Below are 14,676 nucleotides of genomic sequence, written 5' to 3'. Positions count from 1 at the left end.
TTGCAAAAATATTATAAATTCTTTTTCTTTTTACAATCCATGCTAAGCTAGGTGCCTATAGTTTCATCTAAAATGTATGAAATCCAATGTTTTTCAGGATAAATAATAGTATAGCTATATACTACATAATTCACATTGACACACCAGTTCCCAATAGATCACTGAATTTAAACAATGTTAAGCCTGGTCAATACTAAAATGGGTGACTATTTAGGAAAACCAGGTGTTGTATGTGCTCTCCGCTTATCTCAGCATTGTTTTCAGTCGTCTAGCACTTCTCCTTGCTACTGGATTCAAGCAGTGCCAATTATGGAGAGATGTGGTTGGAGATTGTGCAACCCTTGCCTCACAATTACACATGCAGCTGCCCTTATAGGGGAGGGGGGTACCCATTGTGTCTTGAGACTGAACAGAGGCATCATAGCTGTACACAAGATAATGATGATGAATGCGTATTCAGGCAAGAAATTTCTCTCAAACTCTTTGTTGCTGTCATTGTAGATGAGAACTCTAGAAATATGGTCGATCATTATTATCATTGTGAATGATGCCAAATCGTCTGGTAGGGATTCTTGTATCAAGGACTACTACTGTCCGCCATATCCTTAAGTGACGAAGCCTCTAGTGTTTGCAGTGATTAAAAGCACAGCTATTTTATACGCTGCTGATTTGGATGCTTTTGGTGAAATCTTGTTGCATGGCACAATAATGATGAGCTAAGTTGTTCAAAGATCAAAAATCTAATTTTGCTAACGGTGCTGAACCATAATATGGGCATATGACAGTTACACAAAACCTACCCACACTTCTCCTGACCTGATATTGCCTAAATCAAATGGCACATAGAGATTTCCTTCTCCTGGATTAGTTACCCTTTAAAATGTTTTGTCTACCCTTATTTCACACATTGCTAAGGATATTAAAAAATTCTTTGTAAAAATAAATAATAATGGTCAGAACTCCTTCTCACCAATGCCACAGTTCGTATCAACTCCTCTTAAATTAAACCATATTTCTCAATGTCTATGTTCTCTCTTGGCTGTCAAAAAATCTCCAATTCATAGTTCTTATAGCCGCTATTTCCCTCATATGCAAAAATGCTGTATGTATATAAATCTACAAGTTTTCTTTTTTTTTTCCTTCCCTGATACCATCACCTAGCAGGCTAGATAGAAGCATTGTTACTTGTGTGAATAGTATCTTCCATTACCGCCACTACTTTGCCTGAACAGGCATTGTTTAAGTTCAATGACAAGGAGAAATCTAAAACAACAGGAAGCAAAGCAATGCTGGTGTAAGCAGAGAAGTTTTATCTACACTAATCCACTGATATTTTTAGAGAACGAGAAATGAATTGATATAATATCATGATCTATATCTTTCAGAAGAGTCACTTTACAACCAGTTCTGCTTCTGAAATGGTCACCCAACTAAGTACTAACGAGGATCAACTTTGCTTAACTTTGATGATCTCACAAGAACCCTATACTTCAACAATATAGACTTTTTTCCAGCTCATTTGACTCGTGATACTTCTGATAGCTTCTTTCCAAGAACCACAGGTTTGTGGAGCTCCTTTCTTGCTGACTGTTTTCCTCCTACCTTTTCGCCTTTTGGTTTAGTAAAGAGTCACTTATGATGGCCTAAAGGCCACTTGAGGATAAGAGTTAACTAATTGTTAGGTGGACAGTGAGACAACACTTTGATGATGGATAACAAAGGTGGCGATTGGGCAGAATTTGATAATTTAAGATAGCAACTCGATAAGAATTTGTTTACATTGAAATTGAAAACGATCATATTGCAGTCAGATGAAAAGCAGCCTCACGGTATTATGTTCCACAGACGAGCATTTCTAGGAAAGAAACTTTGTTCGTGGAAGTTTCATTTAGTTTTAGGTAGAGAGAGAGAGAGAGAGAAAAAGGGGAACTGTTGACAGAGGTTGTAGCTAGACAACTTTTTGCCCTGGCCTTATCAAGACTAAGGCCAATAAGCATCTCCTGTCTTTGTGTAACGGAGCCACGAACATGTATGTAGTACCAGCAGCAGTGGTATTTTACACGTGCAAATGACCAATCCGTGGCACGAGGTGATATCACAGTGAAAGAATGAAAGAAAGCAGAGAAAAAAGAAGCATATAACAACAGCGATTGTGAACCACGTGTCAGCTGAAATAGACTCTAACCATATAGCTACATGGCAGGACTTTTAAGCACATGTCTGTGCGTTAGGAACTTTCAAACAAGATGCAGAACTTGTTAGTCCTCCAAACCTTTAACAAAATTGTCGGGTAACAGTATGCCCTGGAGTGAGCTGCAGGACATAGCGGCTTATTGTAGATGCGGACTGGGAAACTGTTAACCATTGAACTGGGAAATGTTGCCCCCCCCCCAAGAGGAAAAGCAAGGATGCGCCCATATTGTCGTTGGCTTAAAAAATTATGTGTCAGTGGTTTGGTGATGAAACGACCATTAATAAATGCTTGTTTTTTCAACTGAAAAAAACTTGAGTCGAATCTTTGTTTCTTTGCGAGACTTTCGTACACAACGTTGGGGCTGTGTTAAAATGTAACAACGGTGTTATTTGTGATAATCATCTTTCATTCTTATTAGCTCCTTACAGTAAGTGGTTTCATGCCTTGCCAGGAGTGATTATCACTGAAAAAATTGATAGTCATAATTATGTTTCAGAAATTTTTTTTATAACGAGGATTGATAATTTGTATTAATTGGATGCACTTGAGGCTAAGCCGTCCGAAACGTGAATAGCAGTCCAAATAATATTTGGACCTACTTATCTTTTGCCTATAAATTTTCACTGATGCAAGAAATCATTTATTCTCGCTTCTCTGCCAACAGTTGTTTAATTTGTTTCTTCTTGTGACAGCTACTAATCTGTTAACCTCATTTTGTGCTGCATGTTTTAATCTGTGCCAATTCAAACAGAACATAATTAGACAATCTCTTTTCTTTTTTATTATTATTATTATTATTTAATTCTGAATGTTGTTTATGCATTATATACAAAGATATAACATAAAAATGTGAGTTGAGGAAAATTGCTATTTTTAATCTGGCAAAAGCTGTTGAGGGTTCTGGTTTGGTAAACTGCCATGTTTGAATGAATACTTCTGTTTTCTAACATTGCAAAGTCAAACTTCATATTGCTTGGAACACTAAATAATCGTTGTCTGGTAAGTCATATGATTTATTAAATTTAGTTTTTTTATTATTATTATTATTATTATTTAGAGGGTTTTTTGTTTTTTTCACTTTCATATTGAACTGTAAGATGAATTTACCAATTTTTAAAAGTGAATTAATCTAGAATTGAAATTTATATATCAACACAAATGTTTTTTCGTAGAATTTACTTAGAGGAGAAAAAAAATTCATTTTCATACATCCAAAAGAAAATCCCCTCTTATTATGGAAGTGTATTTTAGATAATTTAAATATTACAATATTGATTGCTTTTATGCTGTTCAACACCAGTGCCTCAAAATCTGTCTCCACCTGAGCAGCATTCTGAACTGGAAAAGTATTTTCGGGGAAGGGGGGGGGGCTAAACCGAAAAGTATATTTGTGCTAGTTTGGAAAACTAATGGAAAAATAAATTAGCCTGAACCTTCGACTTGAAAAATTTATGTATATCAACCAACTTTTGACAACTCTTTTTAATGTTTATATAATTCTATTTATAAAAGCCCTACTCATGTATTGAGCACTTTTTAAAAAAAAAATTGGTTTTTAATTCATGTTGTTAATATATTTGAACTTAATTAACTAATTAATATATGTGTATAAATTATATATAAATTATAAATATATGTGTATATATATATGTGTATAAATTATAAATATATATGTGTGTGTGTATATATATATATATATATATATATATATATATATATATATATGTGTGTGTGTATAAATTAGCAAAATATGTATGCGTGTGTGCATATATGTGTACTTAAGCATAATAAGCTATTTTTTCTTCTGGACTTTTCATTTAGATTTGTTTCGTTGTTGTAGTTATACTCTGACAAATGAGCTCCAGAGAGATTTTTACATATAGCACTAGATCTTTCTAAATGGTCAGTTATTGAGTATTGACCAGATTCGGTGTTATTTAACTTCAGTGGTTTTATGGGAACCAATGTGTCAAGATAATTATAGTTGTATTATAATAATAATAATCATCATCATCATTATTATTATTATTATTATTATTATTATTATTATCATTATTATCATTATTATTATTATTATTGCGCTTAAATTCATTTTAATAAATAAAAATGGCCTTCAATTATTAAATGTGCCCATTTTTAATTATTCTTTATTCATAATTTAGTAACCATAAGTTTTATTTTATTCAGCATTAAATAATTGAAAATGAAAATCATTATAACAGTAACACACACACACACACACACACACACACACACACACAGATCAATTAAGAAAGAAAATGACGATATAAAAATATATATACTATTTTCTTTCTTTATTGATTTCTATATATGCTCCATAGCAATTTGTTGAGCTTTGCATTATCCCGATAAGTCTCCTTTTAAAGAATTGATCTTATTCTTTTTCTTTTAACTCCCCCATATATATAAGTACATAGGTTTAATAAAATATGCTGAGAAACACTTTAACAAAAGTTAAACACACATTTATTTATCGGAAAGGACACAAATAGAGGTGAAAGTTCTTAATCTGTGGAGTTTCGAAAAAATACTTTCTTTCCCGTAGGTATCTCCAGAACAATGTGGAAAAAAATATGCATGATTCCGTGACATCAGACTTGTGTTAACTATACGAACTATGGAAAAGCAGAAGCGACTTAATGATTTTTTAAAACTTTTGTTTATTTTCTTCAAACTGCAATTAATCATTAATCTTTATTATAATTTTGTTAGGTTTTAAGATTTACACAGTTTAATGATTGAAATACGGTTTTACTGAATGTTTATGTTCAGCTTCGATACTTTTGTTCGGCAAAAAGAGACAAACAAAATATGAGGCAGGGCTACAAAATGCTTAATATTTGTGCAATAATATTTTCAAATCGGTTTTAATCTAGAGATGAAATAGCTGACAAGAGCCATGTTTATATAAAAACTTAATATTTAAAAAAAAATTTAAACACAATTAAAAAATCTATGTTGTAACGGAACATTTTGAAATAATGGAATTTTAATTGTTTTAATCTTTTAAAATTAATTAATGTTCACGGAGTTTCTTTTTCTTGGCAATTCAACTGATTATAGTATATATTAATTAAAAAAAAACGCTATTTAAAAAAAACATTAAATTTATATCATTTTTTTAATTGCAAATTCAAGGTAAATTTTTGTTTAATACGTGTATTTAAATAAAAAAAAAAATAAGTATGTATTTGAACTCTTATGTTTCATAATAAATAGAAATTTCGATAGATTTAAATATATTTTGTTCAAATTTCAAAAAAATAAATAAGGGGGTGGGGGTGACAAATACTAAAAAAATATTTCCCCTCGTATATTTTATGGAAACTGCATTTTATATGTAATTTCATTCTAAAATGGATAAGTATCGAAAATTTCACGAAAATCTGACAATTAGTTGATTTTTGCTAGATTTATTAAACACGGGTATGTTTTCACGTTCGGAATGTCTACTACATGGGAACGTTATTTTAAAGCGCCGATTATGTAAACACGATTTTTGTCTCGCAATTTCATTATTTTCGTACGATGAAAAATATTTTTTTAAATTATTACTAGTTTATTTTGCCCTTCTTTTAAATGGTACAAAAGTTATATTGATAATATTAATTTATAATAGTTACATCATTTTACATATGGGGGGTGTAATTCTGTGGTGACTTTTGGAGGTGCCTACCTTCCCGTTAGAGAGGAGAAATTAGCAAAATGTATAAAGAAATTTTGCCTGTAAAGTATTTAAAGAAACTAAGAATGAAAAGGATCATACTAGCGTGAAAGTGATATGTAGAACAGGTAATAATTTAATTAAGTTTAAATATATTAACAACATGAATAAAAAAATTTATAAAACAATTATTCTGTTGTTAAATGTTAACATTTATCAAGCTTTTACATTGAACATTTCTGATTTCTGCAAATATATACACAAATATTTCTATATATGTTGACAATTCCTTGTGGAGATGAAGCGTAAAAGCCTCTGTATAGCTTCATTGCCATAAATATATTGAGATTTTCTTTTTTAATCGAGAAAACAATGTGTTCGATCAGTCTCATTAGTAAGCAGGGCGGGTTACATCTGAAAAATATCAAAATTTAAATCAGAAGTTAGTGAATATTTGCAAAAATGTTTTTTTTTTTTTTTTTTTTTTTTTTTGCAAAAGCAATCTTTTTCCAGCTCAAAGTTTATCGAAAATAATTATTAAAACGCTGGAAGCTATTGAAACAATCCAAGGAACTAAAACAAAAAAAAAAATAGTTATTTAAGTGCAAATAAAAACACAATCATTACTTATTTGTCTGTATTTCCGGATTTTTTTGTTTTGTTTTTTTGTTTTTTACTTGGTGTTGCGTTTTGATTGGATTTTTTTTTATACCATCTTCTCAGAAACAGGAAACTGTTTCTATTTCTAGTTTTTCATTTGTTTTAAATGCAATTAATTCCATTTCCCAGTTTCTAATATCCCTTAATTTTAATATCTCAAGGGGATATAACACAGTAGAATATAAATTTATGATATCTATATATCTATAAAAGTGAAAATGTCTGTCTGTCTGTGTGTCTGTCTGTGTACATTTCCCTACCAAATAACTCTCTCAATTTTCGGTCTACAGACTCGAGATTTGACATAAGGCGTACTGAAATTTGGGAAAAAAAATTTTAATCGGGTTTCAGCCAAAACTTTTGCTGTTAATTCGTCAAAGTTCAGCGATTTCACCTTTGAGAACTCTACCAAACTCCTCCGCCAATTTTGTGTCTAAACAATTGAAATTTTAGATATAGGTTTCTTGGACATTGATCTAACTTTATCATTTGATTTGAGCCCAAAACAGTAAATGTATGGCCTCGGTATTTATGAAAAAGGGGATTAGGGGTGGGAAAGGATGCCATAGAGGCCACAACTAAGAATACATGAAATGAATAACGTTGGAAATGTGTAGATTCTGACTCCATATAATTAAAGACAGACGAATATTGAAGGTTGAGAACCGACTTTATTTACTACCAACAATTTGTATTAGGAGAGGCAAAGTGTTCATAGGATGGAATGTGATTTAACAAAGGAGATGAATGTTCGTAAAATGCTTGTAGGTATGTATGAATTGACAAGGAATGAATGTTCGTAAAATGTAACTTATCTTTTGGACGATGGAGAGGGTTAGGGTAGGCCAGTCATCCTGCTGTCGGTGATGCGTGTCCTGGCTTGTAACTGGAAAGCGAGTCTCTTCTTTCATCAGCGCTAGCAGCCCGGTGTCTTCGTCTTCTTTCTCCTCCTCTCTTCTTTGGTTTGTGTGAATTAAGCATTGTTTAGAATTGAAGGCGTTTGGCCCATAACATGAGAGCGTAGTCGGCTTCAGTTCACTGGTGCCTTATTTTTTTTTTTTCTTCATCTCTTTAGGTCGGGTGGGAGAATCCGTCCGTGCGTTCACTGACGCAGCAGGGCAAATCTCTCTTCTTCTTCCTTCCTCGGTTCCCTCAAATCCCTCGATTTTATAGTGGCAAACCGGCTCCCAGTGACTGTGATATTTGAGGGGTTTATTTTAGGTGCGGAGCTCTACCATTGGTTGATAATTATTTTGTGGTCATCTTATTTTTTTTTTTTTTTTTTCCAACCAGAAGCGATGCATGGAGCCATGTGCAAAAGACAATTTTTCATTTTGGCTCTCATGGTGGATGCGTTAACATCCGGTTCGCTGCTAATTCTCATCATGTTCCCACAAATGTTAAGGGGTCAAAATTGGGGTCAAAGTAAAAAAAAAAATTGATCTCTGCAGTCTCTAACAAATAACTCAGCCAATTTTGGGTCTAAACATTTGAAATTTTACATAAAGGGCATTCAGACTTTCAGCATCTAAAGTTATTAACGGTATATAGGGCCCGAGCAAAGCCGGGCTGAACTGCTAGTATCTATGAAGGTGAAATTGTGTGTCTGTCTGTCTGTCTGTCCATTTCCCTACCAAAGTACTCTGTCGATTTTCAGACTCGAGATTTGACATAAGGGGTATTGAGATTTGGGTTTTCTGGCAGAAATTTGGTTGTTAAGGGGTCGAAGTTCAACAATCTGACCTTTGAAAACTCTACCAAATTCCTCTGCCAATTTTTGGCCTAAACACTTGAAATTTTACATGTAGGTTACTTGGACATGGATCAAACTTTAATTTGATTTGACCCCAAAACAATAACTGTTAAGGGGGTCAATATTGGAGTCAAAGTTTTTTAAAAATTGACCTCTGCGATCTCTACCAAATTACTCAGCCAATTTTTGATCTAAACATTTGAAATTTCACATGAAGTGTATGCAGACATGGAGCAAGTTTTTAATCAGTTTTTGGCCGAAAATTTGGCTGCCAAGGGGTTAAAGTTTAAAAGATTTTACCTTTGCAGTCTCTAGCAAACTATTCAGCCAATTTTGGGTCTAAACATTTGAAATTTTACATAAAGAGTATTCAGACATGCAGCAAGCTTTTTAATCAGTTTTGGGGCAAAAATTTGGCTGCCAAGAGGTCGAAGTTGAAAGAGTTGACCTTTGTAGATTCTACCAAACTCCTCCGCCAATTTTGGGTCTAAACACTTGAAATTTTAGATGTAGGTTACCTGGACATGAGTCAAACTTTTTAATATATAAATACATATGCACAGGAAGTTATGAACAGTACATAGGGCCCAAGCAAAGTCGGACTTAACTCCTAGTAATTAATATATTATAAAATTTGGGCGCAATTTGTATCTATGTTTTAGAAATGTATTACCAGTTCAACTGTAGGATAGATATTGGAAATTATAAGCATCTTATCTTTAGCATGAAAATTAACTTTTGAAGCCTACATTACTTCCTTTTTTTTTTTTTAAATTTACTCTAGTTAAGGAAGTTAAAATTTTGCAAATTACAATTTACAACATTTATTATTCGAACAAGGGATACAAAATAAAGATAATTACTTTTTTATTCTATGGAATTTCAAAGAATGGCTCTTTTCCTCAGAGGAAAAACAGTTAGCAAAATAACTTCTTATATAGACTAGCTATAATTTTTGCTGGTCTGCACAAAAATTGAAATCTTTAAAGCATGAGAGAATTTTTTTTTTTTTACACGGTGGTCACCACTTATCAAGGCCCGGAAGCCACTCAGGCATAAGGGCTATTGCAAGTACAGTACGTTAGTGTGTAGATTTATTGAAGTGTTTACTTGAGGTGGCGGTTCATTAGGAATTTGTTTACGTTGAAGACATCCAGGTTGTAGTCAGGTGGGAAGCAGGCAGACGGAACAGAGTTCCACAGGTGTGCAGTTCTAAGAAAGAAGCTTTGTTCATGGAATCTACGTTTTGATTTCGGCACAGATAAAGAGTGGGGAAAGTTTTTGACAGTGGATTCAGCTAGACGGGTGTTTTTCGTGAAAGATTGGCGAGGGGGGACCAGATCTATATAGGAAAGTTGAAGTCTACGAATGAAGATATATTTAGATACAAGGTCTAAATAGCGAAGTTGGGTGTAACTTGAGTAAAATTTGTAAATCCAACACTAGTATACATATATCCGCAGGCTTGGAATATTCAGATTAGACAGATTTATAGTTCTTGCTTGAAAAATCTTGCAGTGTATAAATTATAATTTGAAAACTTAGAGGAAATTATATATATATATATAAATTTCCTCAATTAAACGTTGAATTAATAGACAAGTGAAAAACCATAAAAACAAAGAAACCAAATCTCCATCTAGATTTACTTTCTGAGTTCTAATCCATCTCCATTGTCTTACGCTGAATAAAAGCATATTAATATCATTCAATGATTGACCAGACAGACGAGCGACTTTGGGTTGATCCATCATGTACATCATTTATATCATCCTCTTACTCTACTCCTCTTATGCTGCTACTAATCCTACCACTCTTGTTTCATTTACTCTTCCTCACGCCATCCAATACATCCGATGTAAAAGTGAGCAAGATTATCAGGATTTTAATATTCTATAGATTATTGACATAAATCCAATGGTTTAGTGGAATAAATTTGTTTTCAAAATCCCTGGTCAATGTTAAATCAGTTCGTCTGCTGATTGATATAGTTTAAAGCAATCCAAGGGTTCACACAGACTTGAAAAGTTTTTGAATTTTGACTTGTGCCTTGAAAAGGCCTTATTTCTATTACTAGCATGGGTGCCCGGCATTGCCCGGGTGTTTGGAGGTGTGTGTTGAGCAAAAAAAAAAAAAAAAAGTGGTAATAGGAAGGCAGGTTCAAACCCGTACCGCAAAGGAGGAAAAGAACAGGGGAAAAAACATGACGTCTTTGCTGTTACTTCCACCAGCAAACTGGAAGGTTTAAATTAAGGCTAGACAATCGAAGAGAGGGGGTGACTTTCGACAATATCGGCGAAGAAAGCAACCCCTCCCAGTTGAAAAGTGCCCAGTTGAGGATGAAGAAATTAATGGTTTTAGCCAATTTTTCAGTATTTATCGTCTGAAGGGTGGAGCTTCAAAACGATACTGATCTTGTGAAAATCCGTCGCCTCTGTCGAAAGTTTAGGTAGACATGCAAACAAACATACATACATTTCTATATTGATAGCTCAAATTTTCGACCCAAACCGATTGCCCTATCTCTGAATACCCTTTATGTAAAATTTCAAATGTTTAGACCAGAAATTGTCTGAGTAATTTGGTAGAGACCACAGAGGTCAGTTTTTTTAAAAACTTTGACCCTTATTATGACCCCTTAACATTTATTGTTTTGGACTCAAATCAAGCTATTATTTTAGATCCATGTCCAAGGAACCTATATCTAAAATTTCAAGGGTTTATACCCAAAATTAACGGAGGAGTTTGGTAGAGTTCTCAAAGGTCAAATCGTTGAACTTTGACCCCTTAACAGCCAAATTTCTGTCCGAAAACGGATTACAAAGATTTTCCCAAATTCCAGTACCCTGTATATCAAATTTCGAGTCTGTAGACTGAAAATTGACAGTTATTGCATTGGGAAATGTACGCAGACAGACAGACACTTTCACTTTTATAGATATACTAGAATTTCAGCCCGGCGTTGCCCGGGTGTTCGGATGTGTCTGTTGAGCAAAAAAAAAAAAAAAAAAAAACATGGTAGTAGGAAGGCAGGCTCGAACCCGTACCATGAAGGAGGAAAAGAACAAGAAAAAAACCTGATATCTATGCTGTTACCACCACCGCCAAACCGGAAGTGACATTTTTTAAAATTAAGGTTAGACAATTGAAAGGCGAGGATGACTTTCAAAAATATCGGTAAAAAAAGCGACCACCCCCTGTAGAAAAGTTCCCAGTTGAAAGTGAAGATATTAATGCTTTCCGCCAATTTTTCGATATTTGTCGTCTGAAAGGTCGGACTTTAAAACGATACTGATCTTGGTAAAATCCGTCGCGGAGGAGTTTGGTAGAGTTCTCAAAGGACAAATCGTTAAACTTTGACCCCTTAACAGCCAAATTTCTGGCCGAAACCCAATCACATAGATTTTCCCAAATCTCAGTACCCTGTAAATCAAATTTCGAGTCTGTAGACATAAAATTGACAGAGTTATTGCGTAGGAAAATGTACACACACAGACACACACACAGATACATTCACTTTTATAGATATACTAGCAATGGGTGCCCGGTGTTGCCCGGGTTTTTGGAGGTGTATGTTGAGCAAAAACAAAAAAATGCGGTCAAATTTTTACAATTTTGACCCTTATTGTGACCCCTTAAAATTTATTGTTTTGGGCTCAAATCAAATTATTTAGTTAGATCCATTTCCAAGGAACCTATATCTATAATTTCAAATGTTTAGACCCAAAATTGTCAGAGGAGTTTGGTAGAGTTCTTGACCTTTGACCCCTTAATCGTCAAATTTATATCAAAAAAGGGAGTGTGTAAAATGTTTTTGACTCCTAATGGGGGTATGAGACGAATGGATTCGCCAATCATTTTTATAACCACCGGCTGTGCTAAACAACCAATGAAAACATTTCAAAATTATTATAAAAATTGTCGAATTTTGGATTCAATCAGTTCGCCATTAACTACGCCACGGATCGCATTTGATTCTTGGCCGCCATCTTTGTTCAACACAATGTCTCCAAACTTAACATGGCCGAAAACCGATCACATCGATTTTCCCAAATCTCAGTCCCCTGTATATCAAATTTCGAGTGTAGACTTAAAATTGACAGAGTTATTGCGTAGGAAAATGTACACACACAGACACACACAGATACACAAACACGTTCACTTTTATAGATATATAGATAGATAGATAGATAGATTACCCTGAAAAATCTTTGAAAGTATTGAAAATGTCTTGAAAGGCCTTGAAAATTGTATTCTGTATGTCCAATAAAAATTTGTGTTTAAATGTTAAAAATAAAATCGAAATACTGTTAAATTATTTTTAAGTGTTAATAAAAATACTATTAAAATATTTTTTTAAATATTGAAAATAAAATAGAAATACATCGTTTTGAAATTGCATAACAGTTTTGTGATATTTATTTGCTTCCCCACTGAGCAAATTAGGCACAAGGCCGTTTTTTAATGTGGAGATGGGGGGAGGGGGGAGGGAAAGGGGGTACCAGCTCCCGAGATGTGGGAAATGGGAGCTGGATTAGAAACTGTTGGTATTAAGGGTTGCCCCTTCAGTGACCAAGTTTAGATATGTGGGGTTGACCCCACATATGGTCTTTGCTAGTCATAGCTGGTCTTTGCTAGTCATAGCTTTGCAGCATCTGTCGGAACAGATACTACACTTTGATCTTGTCGCCCGGACCCCCCGAGGGGGTTTAGTTTTGTGGATACAAGAGTTACGCCCCTTTATCCGAATACAACCTCAGGCCGTTTTGTGATAAAGGGACAGAACTCTTTGTTTTTTTCAACTTGGCCAGCCAATTTTTTTTTTTTTTTTTTTTTTTTTAGAGTTGATAAAATAACAATTATCTAAAAAATAAAAAAAATCAACGTGTAATGCATTGAAAATCTGTGAACCCTGAATACCCTACTTACCCTGCTCCAGCTCGTTCGACTTCTTCATCTAGTAGTCACCATCAATTCATTGTTTTAATAAAAAAAAAACATTATGTAGCATTTAACCATACAAAATAATGCTTTCGAATGATGGGACTAACTCCTTGTATTTAAAAAAAAAAAAAAACTTCCTTGTTTGTTCAAGCTTTTCTGTTTATACTTGGAACTGACTTGGGGATTTCTATCGATACTCAAGACTGACTCTGTAAATACTAAAATCCTTTGATGTGTCTTTAGAATGTATATTCTTATCACTATGTTCTTTTCTATTTTTTATTCTTTTCTTCTAAGCTGAATTTTTAATCGAGTTACATATATATATGTGTGTGTGAGAGAGAGAGAGGATGAAAGATAAACAATTGTGAAGTTATTAATCTACTTTATAGGGAGAAACATAACAAAATCAAAGTATGTGTACGATCGTTTCGGAAATGATATCCATTTATTCACTTAATATTTACAAATTTAAATAAAGCGTTGGTATAAATAAACATTTTTTTTAAATCTAAATTACAGCACCTTTAAAATATTAATACATTTAATTGAGGCTTTGCTCTTTTAGACTTTGGTCTATTACTCTCTCTCTCTCTCTCTCTCTCTCTCTCTCTCTCTCTTTATATATGTTGAATCCATGCATTAGTTACAAACTCAAGTTGTTCTATCATTATCTTTTATGTGCAGAATGATTGGCCGAGTTGCTATTGTAACTGGTGCTAACTGTGGCCTTGGATTTGAGGTCACAAAACGCCTATGTGCCCAAGGTCATGATGTCATCTTGGCTTGCCGAAATGAGGATCGAGGAATGGCTGCAGTTGAAAGAATTTGTACAGAACAGGAAGATGCACTGGCATCGTATATGCATGTAAGTATTATCCTTTGTTCTAATATTAGAAGAAAGCTCTTTCTTATTTACCTACTTGCAGCAGAAATTCAATTTACATCATCATCATCATCATCGTTATATTCAGTTTAAATCTGTTTCACGTGCTGGCATGTGTTGGATAAAATATCAAAAATAAATAGATGATTACTTAGTATATGCTTATCTATGTTATAACAAAATTTCCTGTACTTGTATTTGACTTATAGGCTCTAAAACTATTGCATTAAATTTAGCATGAAGAACCCTAGGAATGCAAGAGGTGTCATTGGGATATACATTATAATGTTACTACTACTAATATGAATCATGAATACTTATATGCAAGCAGGAAGGAGGTAAAATTACTACTATAACTACTATTAATAATAATAATAATAATAATGATTAAAGTATTATAGGCTCAAAATTTTATAGGCCTTTATGAATATTTCAAAAATTGAAATTCTAAAGATATGGTTATGAAAAATAAATTCAGTGATCATTCTTTAAATTTCCTGTGAACTTTAAGAGGGCTTTAAGTATTGTATAAACAATAGACAATGTGATTCTTC

The 14,676-nt window shown here is 33.4% G+C and overlaps 1 protein-coding gene across 3 annotated transcripts in view; it reads left to right on the top strand.

Annotated features, from left to right (window-relative positions):
• LOC145291501 (retinol dehydrogenase 12-like) overlaps positions 1-14,676 on the top strand; it is a 55,427-nt gene that overhangs the window by 19,460 nt on the left and 21,291 nt on the right. For 2 of the 3 annotated variants that reach the window (XM_080137421.1, XM_080137423.1), the window contains exon 2: positions 13,924-14,104. In XM_080137421.1, the coding sequence (XP_079993547.1) occupies positions 13,924-14,104 (181 nt within the window). Of the gene's footprint in view, positions 1-3,082; positions 3,194-13,923; positions 14,105-14,676 lie in introns of those variants that run through there. The other variant, XM_080137424.1, reaches the window with a different exon arrangement.

The sequence above is a fragment of the Euprymna scolopes genome, chromosome 12 (assembly GCF_053919585.1).
Source record: "Euprymna scolopes isolate OS-2025 chromosome 12, ASM5391958v1, whole genome shotgun sequence".
NCBI lineage: Eukaryota > Metazoa > Mollusca > Cephalopoda > Sepiida > Sepiolidae > Euprymna > Euprymna scolopes.
This window is presented reverse-complemented; position numbering and strand designations above follow the sequence as displayed.